At 25.5% G+C, this 14,500-nt stretch overlaps 1 protein-coding gene across 4 annotated transcripts in view; it reads right to left on the minus strand.

Annotated features, from left to right (window-relative positions):
* The window catches only part of LOC136969843 (lachesin-like), an 84,855-nt gene that overhangs the window by 19,677 nt on the left and 50,678 nt on the right, over window positions 1-14,500 (minus strand). For 3 of the 4 annotated variants that reach the window (XM_067264127.1, XM_067264129.1, XM_067264126.1), the window contains exons 2-4: window positions 12,624-12,656; window positions 9,251-9,363; window positions 8,102-8,309 (exon numbers count right to left, since the gene is read on the minus strand). In XM_067264127.1, coding sequence (XP_067120228.1) covers window positions 8,102-8,309; window positions 9,251-9,363; window positions 12,624-12,656 — 354 coding nt within the window. The remainder of the gene's footprint in view (window positions 1-8,101; window positions 8,310-9,250; window positions 9,364-12,623; window positions 12,657-14,500) is intronic. The other variant, XM_067264130.1, reaches the window with a different exon arrangement.

The following is a 14,500-nucleotide window of genomic DNA, read 5'->3' on the forward strand; positions in this document are numbered from 1 at the left end:
CTTCTGTACAGTTTTCTTTGTTGATTTTCCGGACGGATTCTAGAAAATCTTATTCTTTATCTGTTAGTACAGCTAAGATGTTGCAAAGCATTCAGGAAGTAAAAATCAAAGGAAGTAAAAAAGAAATAAGAAGAGAGATTTTCTACTCCAACACTTGTGACGAGTAAGTTTGCACGTCAGAAACGACTGATAAAATTGATTACGCCACAGAACTCTGACAGAATCTTCGAAAAACGTCCTTCATTTCGATCGATCTGATGTCTTGTATAAGGTACTGTATATCTTTCACACGGAGGACAATCGTAGTAGATTAAATTGAAATTTTACCTCCCCCGTCAACTTATATACTGTAATATGTCGCAGAGTGGACAGTTAAATTTAAAGGTAACTCCCAATCCATTCTCGTAGATTTATCTTCGTCTTTCTTCTCAATGTCGCCTTTTCTTTCGATACACAAAACAGTCATTCTTCAACACGATGATGTACTGTATATATATGTAATATCGATAAATTTCCGTAAAACTAGAGAGGTAGACAAGGCGCCAGTAAGTCGGATAAACGTGTAAATTGAATCGATCTACGTGCTTCACGAAATTAAACGATTACAATGTAAATTTAAATGGATTTAATTGTGTATTTGAGGATATTAAGCTAACGTTCAGCTGTCGTGATCACAGTAGAAAGAAATAAATGGAGTGCTTCAATTAAGTCATAATTTCCAATTTTAGAAACCTCCGTACATGAAGAGGTTAAATTTGATGATGATTTTGAATTGATCGGTAGAGAAAGTTGTCTCTAGATAAGCTATTATTTAATATTTTATAATTGGAATATTTGTTAAACATCGTTAACATGAGAAAGACTTGATGAATCTATTTATTTTTACTAAATAACAGCAAGTTTTTTATCACGTGGTAAGGCTATTAACGCAAAACTTTAATGGAAGTTTGAAGATAAAGTCGTGAATTTCTTATTATAATCGTAAACTAATAAGTAACTGCGATAAATATGCTGTTTATAGACCTATATATTTTAGAATTATCTAAATTTTTCTTACTAAATTGAGACATGAATTGTGATTACATAAGCGGAGTAATTCTCATATAGAGACAAAAGTTAATTTAAGTAGAATAGAAGTGATTAACTGAAGTTAATATCCATATTTTCCAGGTTATTTTCTTAAATATTACAGAAGTTGATAACCAATAGAAGAGCTTTCATACATTTTTTAATATTTTGTTAGCATAAGACCTGTAAAAGATTTAATAATATGATGATAGAGCTATATATTTGTAAATTTTATTATAATAATTATTGATAAAAATATCTAGAATTTTATATGTATATATTTTAATATTTTTATGGAAATTAATTAGTCATATGAAATAATCAATATAATATTCTGTAATTTGAAGTAGGATATAAAATCTTTACTAATAATATAATAAAAATTAGTTTAAAAAATCTTATATTTCGTTTCAATCATATATATATATATATAAACACTTAAACGAAAATTGGATAAAAATATCATTATTATAAGAACAATTGGTCGAGGAAAATCAGAAATAATAGCATCTTGCTGATTTTCCTCCGTCTATTTATTTCCTGTAACTAATCGTCATTGGCTCAAACATCTTTTCGAACAATCTACGTTAAAATATTTCACAAAATTGCAAACGTTTCGTATAATTTATCTTCTTTTTCTGTATCCTTTACATTTTCCATAAATATATTTACAGTTTATTCTATCTTAACATGATTTATGCGATTTTCTTTACGTTCTTACTATACTAAAACAGCGTTTTTTCTTAACTTTTCGCATCAATCTACATCAACAATCGAGCTATCAACAGTAAAATAACAATAACACAGTTATGAATATTGGATAAAAATTTTCTTATTATACTTGTCATTCGATATCTTTCGATGGTCACAGTTTAACAGGACATAACTCCTTCATCCCGATGTGAATTATGGGTAATGGAGTATGTAAATTATAACGACATTGATCGGTTATTTTCTATAGTTAACAACTATGTTGTCGTCAAATGTCTCAAGGTAGCACTTTTACCAACATCTTGTGCTGCATGGATAAGTTATTGATGAAGGAAAGAGACTCGAGGGTATAATGTATTTTTATTACATATGTAAAAGATTGCAGTTAGCTCGAAACAGCCAAGTTTTATAAGAAATCAACGCAAAGGATATCGTTTTCCTATTAAATGTGTGTAATCGTCAGCGGACTTTACGTAATGGCGTATGGCAACCATGTGTTTTAACGTTTTTTTTCCCACTGTTTGAAAGAGAGTTTTTTCCATATATGATCGTTAGATTTTTTAAATGTATAAGTACTAAAACGCCATTTTCACTTTTATAAGAATCTTTTTCGCTTATATTACAACAGAATTCGATCACATAGTCATGCGTAATTTTTACGACTTTGATATAACTCGAAAATTTCAAAATATTTTTAAAAAATCGATTAAAATTTACGATCAAAAATCATTGTGGCATCGTCATAATGCTGCAATTTTTAATTTATTTGATTTAAAATATATGCTCTCGATTTCAAATTACTAGTGTCTTGTCCCTGTAAATCATACTTTCCTGTTAACAACAGAATCACGCCAGTCATATATCTAACTCCGTTCTGAAGAAAATTTTTCATGCGACTATATGCGAAGTTCAGGCTATATCTGAAGTTCGCATATAGTTAATCTGGGCCGCCTACCTTAAACTTTCCATATCTGGTCTCGACTTTCATCTATCTAACGGTTAATAATGGAAAGACAGGGCGAATTTACAGGTCTCGACCACTTTTTAAATTGCAGTCCAAAATATTTTAACTTCAAATATTTACAAAATAATTTATTTAATCATACAACATTTAATATATAAAATAATTTCGAATGCTATACAAATCATTTTTCGTTATCCTTATGTCGAGAAATAAGAATTTGTATACATTGAAGTTCATTTAAGACGTCATCGTTTGATAAATTTATTAAATTATATTAAATTCTAAATTTTATTTAAAGAAATTTTTGTGTTTTTTATATTTCAAAGTAATATAAACGGCGTCAATTATAAAAAAAACATTTAAAAAAATAAAAATGAAGAAGGTTATATTTATTATTAATATATCTTGACAATCTTGTTTCTCTCTCTATACTTGATTTATCTCATAAAATTTTCTATTTTGGAAAGCATCAATAATTTATATTCTTTAGCAGAAGACAAAATAATTAATTACCTACAAATTATTAGAAATTTTACTGAATAAAATTAAATATTATTTATGTTATTCAAATATAAATTATTTTTAAAAAAATATGGTTCATTTCAATGGTGAATCCAAGTCTCAAAAGAATATTACGTATAAGTTTGTGGTGCATATATATATACATTAAAAATACATATAAATAAAAAATATACTTCAGAAAGAATATATTTTATTTATTTTTCTTCAATTTTCTCTAGAGAAGCATCCCATGCCTTATCTATTCATCTCTAAATGCACCTCTGTTTTACTTCGCTAAGTTATAAAAATATTCAAATAAATTTTAAATTATTTTAATTGTATTTTTATTATAATTGATGATGAAATAAAATTTTATTATCTTATAATTGAAAAATTAAAAATGAATAAACAATTAAGTTATACTCAACGGAAATAATAAACTTTAAAAAAAATAATAACTGTCTATTTTTGCACTGGAATGGCGCCAATTACGTATAATAATGTATGAAAATTTTAATCTTGTGTACGGACAATTAAATAAGATTTTATACTAAAAGAAAGATATCTTCTCTCTTCATCTCTTGGGATATATACAAAACTCGATAAAGTTGCTTACGATAACAAAAAAAGAGTAAAAAAAACAAATTCAAGACGTTAAATATAATGCAAATAAATCGATGAATTTTTTTCCAGAATTTTTAAAATTTTCATTCAATAGAATCTATTTTACTACTTTTTTTCTAATTTTTCTAAAAGTCCTTCAACTACTTAACAACATGTTTAGCTTTTTTGAAGGGAAATTTTAAATTTATATAATGAGCAAAATTAACTTTGTATGCGCATAATATATAATATATATATATATATATGAATAATTTAAAAAATTATCGAAATTTTAAAAATATTTTAAACCTATGCAAATACATTTAATATATATCTTAATGATTAATTTAACATTTCTTTCAGCATTCTCTTCGTTTATTATGCACCACTTTGCATTTCTAAATTTAATTTTACAATTTTTTTTGTCTAGTTTATTTCTTAGTCACTTTCCCCTCTTCATTTTCATTCCTGTTTCTTCTTCTATGAATATAATTTTCGTCTTTTTTTATATTAACTAAATCAGAATCAGAAAGCCAAGAGTTAAGTTTATTCTCGCTTGAAATATTTATTTGTACTAACGTAATCTGAGAAATACAGAACGAAAAAGATTAGTTCATAAGAAAACATTTTCACAAAGCTATTTTCCCTAAGGATCCTAAAATACTAACTCGATCATTTGAAATTTTTACCTTTAAACTTTAAAAATAAATAAAAATAATAGTAATAAATAATAAATTTTTTCCTGTAAATATTTCATATTTTAATAGTTTATATATTTATAAATATTTATAATAAATTTATTCCTAAATATATATATATATATATATATTTTTTTTTCTTCGATATTTTTGAGTTTATATTTCTTAATGCCTTAAAGAAATTCGAGAAGTTTCTTCTATAAGGTAACAAAGAACATTATCAGATTTCAAGAAAAATAAATAAATAAAAAAACATATTCAATACCAAGCAAAAAATATTATTTCAAATCTCGATAAGGCCTCATAAAACGAATGGTGTTATATTTATATAAATAATAAATTTGTTTATTATCTTTAAAACATTATTTTAAAATTATATATATATATATATATAATATGCAATTATATATCATCATAATATTTTCAATGTTATCAAATATGTCCCCCTCCCTTTTCTAAGATTATATAGATCTATTTTATACTTCTATAAAAGTATCATAAATCAAAAAACATCAGAAGATGAAAGTAAGCTTGATATACCATTAGTCGAAGCAGAATTGAAATTCTCTTTTGATATTTTTCTTTCGGCATAGCAAACAAGTTCTCCTCCTCTGTAATTATTCATTTTATTCTACGGATATATATATATATATATATTTCTTTGTAAAAGTTTTCTTTAAACAGAGGAGTAAAAAAAGAACATACCGCATATCATTGCCAATAAATAATTTACTTTTTAATAATACTTTTCTTTTCTTTTCTCCTATTCACTTTTGCTGTTTATACCTATCATTGCTTCTTTTAATGACTGATAAAATATGAAAGATTTTTCTCTCCGAATAACTTATGAATACATCTTTTAAAGTTTAGTATCAATAATATCGATCATTAAAATTTATATTAAAAGTTTTCTTTACATATCCATATACTGTTAGTAATACGCGTATAATAATAATTTAATTAATTTAAAAACATATTTACATTGGATACTGTAAAGATCTCGATAAAATACACAGAACGTGAATGGTAACTTTAAGGGGAAAAAAATATATTATTTTAAAATAATTTTAGAAGTTTTGAGATGAAATCTATGCGTAGACATACAGACACGCCATTAAATAAAATGAAAAAGTCGTCTCTTCTACGTGAGCAATACAAAAATCGAAAAATAGTCCTTATCAGTTGAAAAATCCTCAATACATCTACTTGAAAAATTATTTATTATTAAAAAGTATGATAAAAATATAGACATGATTATTACTTTTATCGATTCAACTTAAAATTTTGGATTTTTTTTTCTTTTATTCAACTAGAAAAAAAGGGAATAAAAGATTAAAGTTTATTGATTGAAGTTGTATATTTTAAATAAATGTATGTATATATATAATATCCCACAAGTATATTTGATAATTTAGCAAATTTTTAAATCTCCCTCGAGTCTCTCTACTTATTATGATAAGATAAAATTTAAATTTATTAGACGAAACGTCGCGATGAGTCAAAGAAGTTAAATTGCAAATTTCGATTAAAAAATTGCAATTTTTAATTTTAAAAGACTTGTATGTAAAATTATCCATACATTTAATTATATTATAATAATATGTATAACTAAAACATGTTTATTATCATCATCATAAAATTTTTAAATTTATATAAATATTATAATTAAATATGCAATTTATAATGTTAAAATTCTATATAAAACGAGCAAAAATTATTGTGACATCGTGACAATGCCGGGCTGCAATTTTTAATTATGTTTTTAATTTATTTAATTTAAAATATATGCTCTCGATCTTAAATTAGTAGTGTCTTGCCCCTGTACATCATACTTTTCCTGATAACAACAGTCATCTATGTAACTCCATTCTCGAGAAGGACAGACAGAAATACAGACAAACAGTGGAAATTTATAGGTCTACAATTATATATAACCACTTATTTAATAATTTATAATTTAAACATATTAATCATTATCATTAAAGCCAATCTATGTAGATAATTTAAGTCTCAGGATCTTAAATATAAAATATATAATCTTCGTAAATATATATTTACGAAGATTATATTAATAAAAGTTTAATTTAAAGCATATTAAAAAATAATTTTTTAGTCGTGAGACATTTATTTAAAAATAGAAAAATAAATATTTTGCATCATAAGTTTCTTAACCATACTTTTAAAATATGGAAAGTAATAATGAAAAAATGAACGTAAATAATTTTACTAAAAGGTTGATAGATAAAAATATTTTCAAATTTTGAAATGATTCTTTCATTTTATGATAAGAAAAATATCCGTTAAAATAAATGAAAGCACATTTAAACGTTAACGTTATTTACAGTATGCTATTATGTACTCTAAGACTATATTTTTAATAAACACAGGGTTTAATTAAAAAATACACATGTTGTTTCGCATGATTCAGTTGAAAGTTACTGTTTATCACATTAGAGCAATGTTAATCCAAGTGGTCTAAATGTGAATAAATTCTACACAACTTGGAAGGAAATTCATTGGAATTTTTCCTTTCTTTTTTTAATATTCCCATTAAACTTTTATATGTAAAAAATAAATTAAAATAATTTTATAAATTGTTCTTTATATATTATTATATTCTTATAAAATTTAATAATTATAATAACTTAATTGAGCAATTAATCACATTTAACAATTGAGATTATTAACGATTCCTACTGTATATGTAAAATCTTTAAAAAATTATATAATAAAAAAATTAAAAATATAAACGTAAAAAATGCCTCTTAAATTATATTCATTGTACTGGTTCTCGCATATTAAAATTTTTGTGTAAAATAAATTTTTTCTCTTGTTTATTAAAGATAAATCATTAAGTAAGGCTGTAAGTAAAGATAAAAATTTGTAATTATGTAAATACAGGGATTTAAATAAGTGCATTGACTTCAAAGAGTATTTTGGTTCGTTGCATAGAAACTGTGATAAGTACTAGAAAATCAAAGTGATTTTCACTAATTTGATTGGTTGATGACGGTTTTTCATTATTACGTTGCTGCATATGTATGTTTCTATCTGTGTTTTTGAAAATTTAAACTAAAGTACAAAGAATTTAAAAATGAAAATCTTCACTAAAACAAGAGGCTGAAAACAAATTTTTTTAAAAAAATCAGTGATTAACGAATAAGAATATGATAATTAAACAATAAAAAACGATTTTAAAAAGTATAAACTTAATTTTTTAGTTTATTAATTAAATTATTTGGTAATTTGAACGAGATTAAAAAACTTATATTAGATTAAAGCAAACTGACATGGAAATCTTCACTCCTTTTCAAAGATTTTAATTTTTGTTGAAAATTAAAGTCAAAATTTCAACAGTTTATTCAAAAATTACTTATTCAATAGTCAAAAAATGTGATTAAATCACATCTAGTAACCAAACTTATCGAATAGAGATCATCAAAACAGGTTAAATATTTAATTTAAAGCGATAGTAAATTCAAAACTATAAAGATAAGTTTCTATATTTTATATATATAAAATACTGGAAATAAAATTTTATCTTTATATAATTTACCTAACACGTCTAAATATCCAACTTGGCTCTTCATAGGTACGGTATTCAATTGGCACATATAGGCACCACGATCAGTCATCTGAACGTTGCGTATATGCAGGATAAAGTTTCTGTTATCACTATGACTCAAGCTTATACGATAATTCCGAGTAATGATGTGGTGGTGGATTGTCAAAATTGCTTTACTCTCCACTTTAATCCATGCTGCCTGTAAAACGGAATCGAATAATGTGATTGTTTAAATGTAATTTAACGCGAATACCATTGGATAGAGTTACATATAAACCTTTTATAATTGCAAAGAACTTTACTGTAAAAGATAGAGAAGTTTTTCTATTTTATCAATTCAAATTTATACCAATAAAAAAAGAATAATAATATATATATATATTTTTTTCTATATTTGTCTTCACAATTTTCCTGGCTATTTGAAATAGATTGTATACAGTTTGATGGTCTTCTTTTTTGGTCATAAGAAATATCGACAAAAGACTTAAGTTTGCAAGATCGTTCAAATTGGTTCCTTTTATCGCCATGAATTACTTTCCAGGTCGCATAATCTATCTTAGATATCTTTATTTTTTTATATGTTTAAGGAAGAAAAAATGAAGAGGAAGGAAGGGAGAAAACTTTATTTTACTTTCAAGATTAACGATTTCTTCTATCAATGCATTTATGCGAGATCAGGTTAGAAAGGAAATATTTTCTATATCCCGTAAAATTTCTTTCAATTCACTCTAACATTAATGAAATACAGTCTATTTCATGGTAGACACTAGACGAGTTGTTATCGTATCTGGACTGATGTAATAGCAAGTAAACTGAGATAATAAAACCGAGTTTACGATGGTTTTTATATCCACTGCAAGAAGTAGTGTCGCGTAGTGCGTTGTGTGTGTATTTGAGGATCGCCTCGTTACCATCCTTGAGCTTAAAAATAAAGTTATAAAGTACAAAAGGTGAAGGTGGTTATAATTCACTACTTTCTAGATTCTGTCTTCGACAGAAAGTAAAAAAGATTCAGTGAGCTAAATCATGGTAGATTGTAGTTTTTTTAATGTATTTTTGATCTGTTACATCTTGAGAGATAGTTTTTAAATCATTATTATCTTAATTTAATCTACGTTAACTGGAAAGGAGTAAACTTACCCTATATGATCCTAAGTTATCTACAACACATGGCAGTTGGGCATCACGTCCTAGAGGAACTGTTACGTTAGAAATGGGTTCGGTAAATTCTGGTTCGACTTCAGGAACTGCTCCTAAAATATATATATATATATACACATACTTATTTTATATTATTTTCTACAATTTAGCTTAATTACATATCTTATAATTAACATAACAAGAAATTTAAGCATTAATGTCAGGGATAAGCACTCCTTCGATCGTCATTAGTGATTAAATTTATAAATTTTAATGATTTATTTAGTTTATAATTAGTTTGTATCAATTCTATATACGATTTTAGTAATAATATAATATAAAATTATAAATTTGACTTAGTAAAGGTGAACCGTTAGGCGAACAGTATAAAAAGAACCAATTTCGGAAGAGATCTCCTTTCTCCTGACGTACCTTAAACATTTTCAAACTTGTTTATTTCTATCACCTTCTCTTAAGAAGAAATACGATCATCTCGAATGATTGGAAGCTCAGGTTTGAAGTATTATTAAGTATTTGGATGTCTCCATGTCTGTTGACAGGATTGTGAATGCGTCAATCCTCATTTTTATATCTTTTCGAGTTGACGAAATGAAAGAATCGAGGAAAAGCTACTGGAAAAATGGAACAAGAGACAGATGAATGCTATCCTCTCCAACCTCATTTATCAAAGTTTAGAATATAGACATATTGTACATTTATTCATTTAGAATCATAGTATAAAATGAAAAAGGTTATTTTGGTTCCATTTTACGGGATTGTATTATATTCTATACCGTCGACAGATTGAAAATAAGCGACAATTTCACACACGGCGCTATGGCACGAGAAATTTGCTATACGTAAGACGAAAATACGTTTCATATGACGCTTTTTTCCCTTCATATTGAAGACTATAAGCACCTCAATGGTTAGAAAATAAATCCACTGTGACTGAATATTACTTCTTTCTGTCAGGTACTCTACTTTATTGATTGCAATTCAAGTCCTGTTTGTAGATCTTAGTGGAATACAACTAAAAGAGAATTTTTTTTTCTTTCAACCTTTTCTTAGATTTTTCACTATTGTCGACTTGTACAATAAGGATAAAGCTTATTGTGTAGCTTCTGTTACTTAAAGTCTACATTGAGGTGTTTATTGACATTAGGCCAGATGTTTTACGATCTCTCTCTGACATTTTTTTTCTTCCTCCCTCTGTTCAACTATTTGTCAGCCCATATTCTGTCTTTCTATGAGTTTATAGTACGGTAGTGAGAAAGTTCAATCGTGTTAGGTACAATAAATTAACCTAATAAAATTGAAAAAGTCGTGTTTATAAAACAAATCGGCGTTAAATATAAAATTTTGATATATGGAGATAATAACTGAAATATCGACGGTATAAACAATCCAGAATTTTTTACCATTATCTAAATATTTATTGTGTATTAAAGTAAGTTTTTTTCTGTCAAAAACAGCCTTCATAAGTCAGCAGATGTTGACATAACCAATAAGTAAGCCCGTACATAGACGAATGTTATCATCATCAATTTATCTACAAATGCAACCAACTGTTTCACATTTTAGCTCGAAATAGTTTTGTTTGATATCGAATAAGAGGAAATTGTTTCTTGTCTAAACCACCAATAGACTATAAATTGCATTCAGTAATATGGCCATTCTATATCGGCACTTGAATGATTATTCTTTGCTAGTATCAACAGAAGCATTTTCGAACATATTTACTTCCATATCATTTTACTAGCATTTGATCTTTAAACATCACTTCTTAAACTGTAAAAAATTCATTATGAATAAGAAATTAAACCATTTTTATAAACAATTATAAAAAATATTAAAAATTTTCATCGGTATCCAAGCTGTAATAAAATTCATTCAAGCGGATTAATCAAGGGAAAAATGTGTTAAAGTAGATGTTTAGAACATTTATTTGAAAGCACGTTAAATGTAATTAAAGAGAACAGTTTACTTTCTGCTACCTACTAACAGAAGCTATTTATTGCTTAACAATCGTCACAACTAGTTGAATGTCTTACACTTCAGGGAATAGGCAACTAGCTCATTGAATTTCATCACGAAAATTGAAAAATGTTTTTCTTTTCTTTTTCCTTTCCTCCTCCCCCTTTCAGAGAAGAGATTTTTAAAATTTTGTAGTTAATACTTAAATAAACTGGATGTTATTTTTATTTATATTCAATTTATAAGTACACTTAGTTTCTAATTCAGTTTCTTTTCAAATTTACTTTCGTCAAAAGTCTTTAACTAATATTTTCGTTATAAAACGTTTTAAGTTAAAATTTTTTTTAAATAATTAATTTTCGAAAATACAATAAAAATCGAATCGAGGTATATTTGAAGTTTAATTCAATTTTAAATTTATTTTAAAAGTTTCTTTTTAAATAGATTAGAATAAAATTTTCATATATGTAAAAATCGTCATATTTCTCACATTTCTAATATATTGCTGGAAAGCATTACATCTAAATTGGAAATTTTTTATTCTAATTCTTCACATAAAATCTAAAATATAGTGCTTCTAGACTCTTCTTCAGTTACTATTTCATTTTATATTTCAAAAAATTCAAGGAAAATTTAGTTTAGTTCTTTTTTTTGGAGTTTCGAAAATACAATTTCATTAAAATTTTTATTTTTAAAATTTTGTGATGATTAATTGTACGTTTTTTTAAAAATAAGAAAAGAGTAAAAAATAAAAGAATATTATAGTTTAATAACTTATATAATGGTTATTATTATTATTATTATTGTGGATAAATTTGTTTGTTATCGATCGTTTGTTTGTTAGTAACCCACTGATTAAGTTCATTAACACGAATGTTAAAACAATCAAGCTACCACTGGGTAATGTTTAATCGATTCACAACGATTAAGCATTGATCCATGAATAGTTGTTCAGTAGACGAAATGTTTTTCAGTGACAAATGAAGTTGGCGAAGCAGGAAGATAAGACACAAATTGATATCAAGCCACAACGTTTATCTCTCTCTCTTTTCTCTCTCTTTCTTTCTTCTAAATAATTCTCCTAATCGGAGAAGGTGCGGTTTAACATTTTTGTTTTAGTCAGAACGGAGACTGCTGATTAATTGACTAAAACACAACCAAGTTAGGTATTATATGGCATTAGTTGCAGTAAACCTCAATCCTAGATGACGCAGGAGATTGTTAGCTACATATAAGATTAGTTTACTTTCCTTCTACAATCTTATTTTCTATCAAAAGATAAAACTTGGATAAGTTTCTAATTTAAATAAAACTGTTCTTCCTTTTTTTGATATTTTTAATATTATAAACCTTCTAAAATATTTTCTAATAATGATAAACGTTTAGCTTTACTTACTATTTTTATTTAGTGGTTCTTCGTACGGGTGAGCTGTAAGGGAATTTTACTACAATTAATACATTAATTTTATATTTTTATTTTATTTTCAAATATTTTATTATATTAATATTTATTCCTTTTTTTCAAAATTAAAATTATTTTTGTTTTGAAACAGAATAATACATTACTATTCTATCATTTTCCTATACTATAGCTATGTGACGATTGGAAGAAGATCCGTGTGATAAGTGAAGAATCTTTGAAAGTATTTTTATTCAGATATAGAATTAAGTCTTTATAGAAGAAATATTTACATTTATTATATAAATGTCTGTAAAAGTTAGTAATTAAATATGTATTTTTCTTTATTTATGAACGTAAGGAACTATTTGATAACATCTTTACTGTTATTTTTATAAATATGCGTGATAATTTTATTAAGTAAACCTTTTATTTTACATATTTTACTAAAATTACTAAGTGAAACATCATATTATAAACGTAAATGTTTAATATATAAAACAGAAAAGTAACGCGAAATAATAAATTTAAATCACATAGTTTTATACTGTGCAAATACCAACTGAGAATCATTGAGTAACCTAGAGCACTTCTTCCTGTAAAGTGAATCAACTTTTTCGAAATATTGACCATCTAAATCCTGAAAAACCAGTTTCTAGTATTCGTTTGGTCCCTTATCTAAAAATGTAGAATAAAAAAAAAATAAAACTAAAACTAAGTTTCCTTCCATCTTGCAGTGTTAAATCAATAGTAAATTTAATTTAAATCATTTCGCAATTAAAACGAATACATTCTATTTTTACTTTCTTCGGCTGTTATATACAAGAGAGAAAGTATTTTTTACATTTTTGAACTCACGGGTCCTTGAAACTTCGAGAAGTGCAAAAAATTAGAAATTTTTCCGTATGTTTGTGTGTGAGAGGGGACAATTTTTTCACTCACTTTGAAGCTTAATAACTCCTGTGCCTTTTATCGAAAATTTCTGAAATTTTGTATCGAGATTTAGGCATTAGAGAAAAATGTTTATAAAAATTTTCTTGAAAATTGGACTGTTGGTTCGGGAGATATGACACTCACACCCTTAATATCTCCCGAACCAATCTGAAGACTTAAAGCAATTATTAGGGATAAAAACAAATAAAGAATACCGGAAAAGTTCAGCAACAACGTTGCCAGCTTTTTTTAAAATAAAGGAATATATAATTTTTAATATTTAATAGTTTTAACCCTAAATTATAACAATAATATTTACAAGAAATTCTCAAGAGATATTCGTTTGAAAGAAATACATTTATTTTTCAATATTTTTATATAATCATGTATTTATTAATATAATTTTATTCATAAAATACTTATTAAAATTGTAAAAATTAATTTATAAAAATAATATAAAATTTAAATTTAAAAATTTTCAGAATTAAATACTACAAAAAATATTGTCAATCAAGATTATATAAAATTTAATTAGAAATTTTTTAAAGGATGTAAAATAATTTTAAACATATACAAAAAGAATAAAATTAGGCCTATAAATAATTTTTTTATTGTTTGTTAAAGGAACGAAAATACTAATACATTGTTTACGTAAATCTTTCTGAAATTAATAATGAATTTGTTAATTTAAATTCGGAATTTATATTCAAAGTATTTTTAAATTTATCTCATTTAAATTTATTTTAATAACAATTATAAATTTATGTCGTTTCTAAATAAAGAAAGTTATTATTTGTAATTAAGAGTGTTAAGTGTTTAGCGGTGTTTGTTGTTGAGAAGTGCTCGTTATTGAGGTTCGAATGTTAATACAATCGAACCTCAATAACGAGCACAAACACCTCTAAACAATGGCCACTTTTTACGTTCCTCTCAATGGCCAT

Source organism: Centruroides vittatus, unplaced genomic scaffold (genome assembly GCF_030686945.1).
Source record: "Centruroides vittatus isolate TY-2023 unplaced genomic scaffold, ASM3068694v2 contig_1824, whole genome shotgun sequence".
NCBI classification, from domain to species: Eukaryota; Metazoa; Arthropoda; class Arachnida; order Scorpiones; family Buthidae; genus Centruroides; species Centruroides vittatus.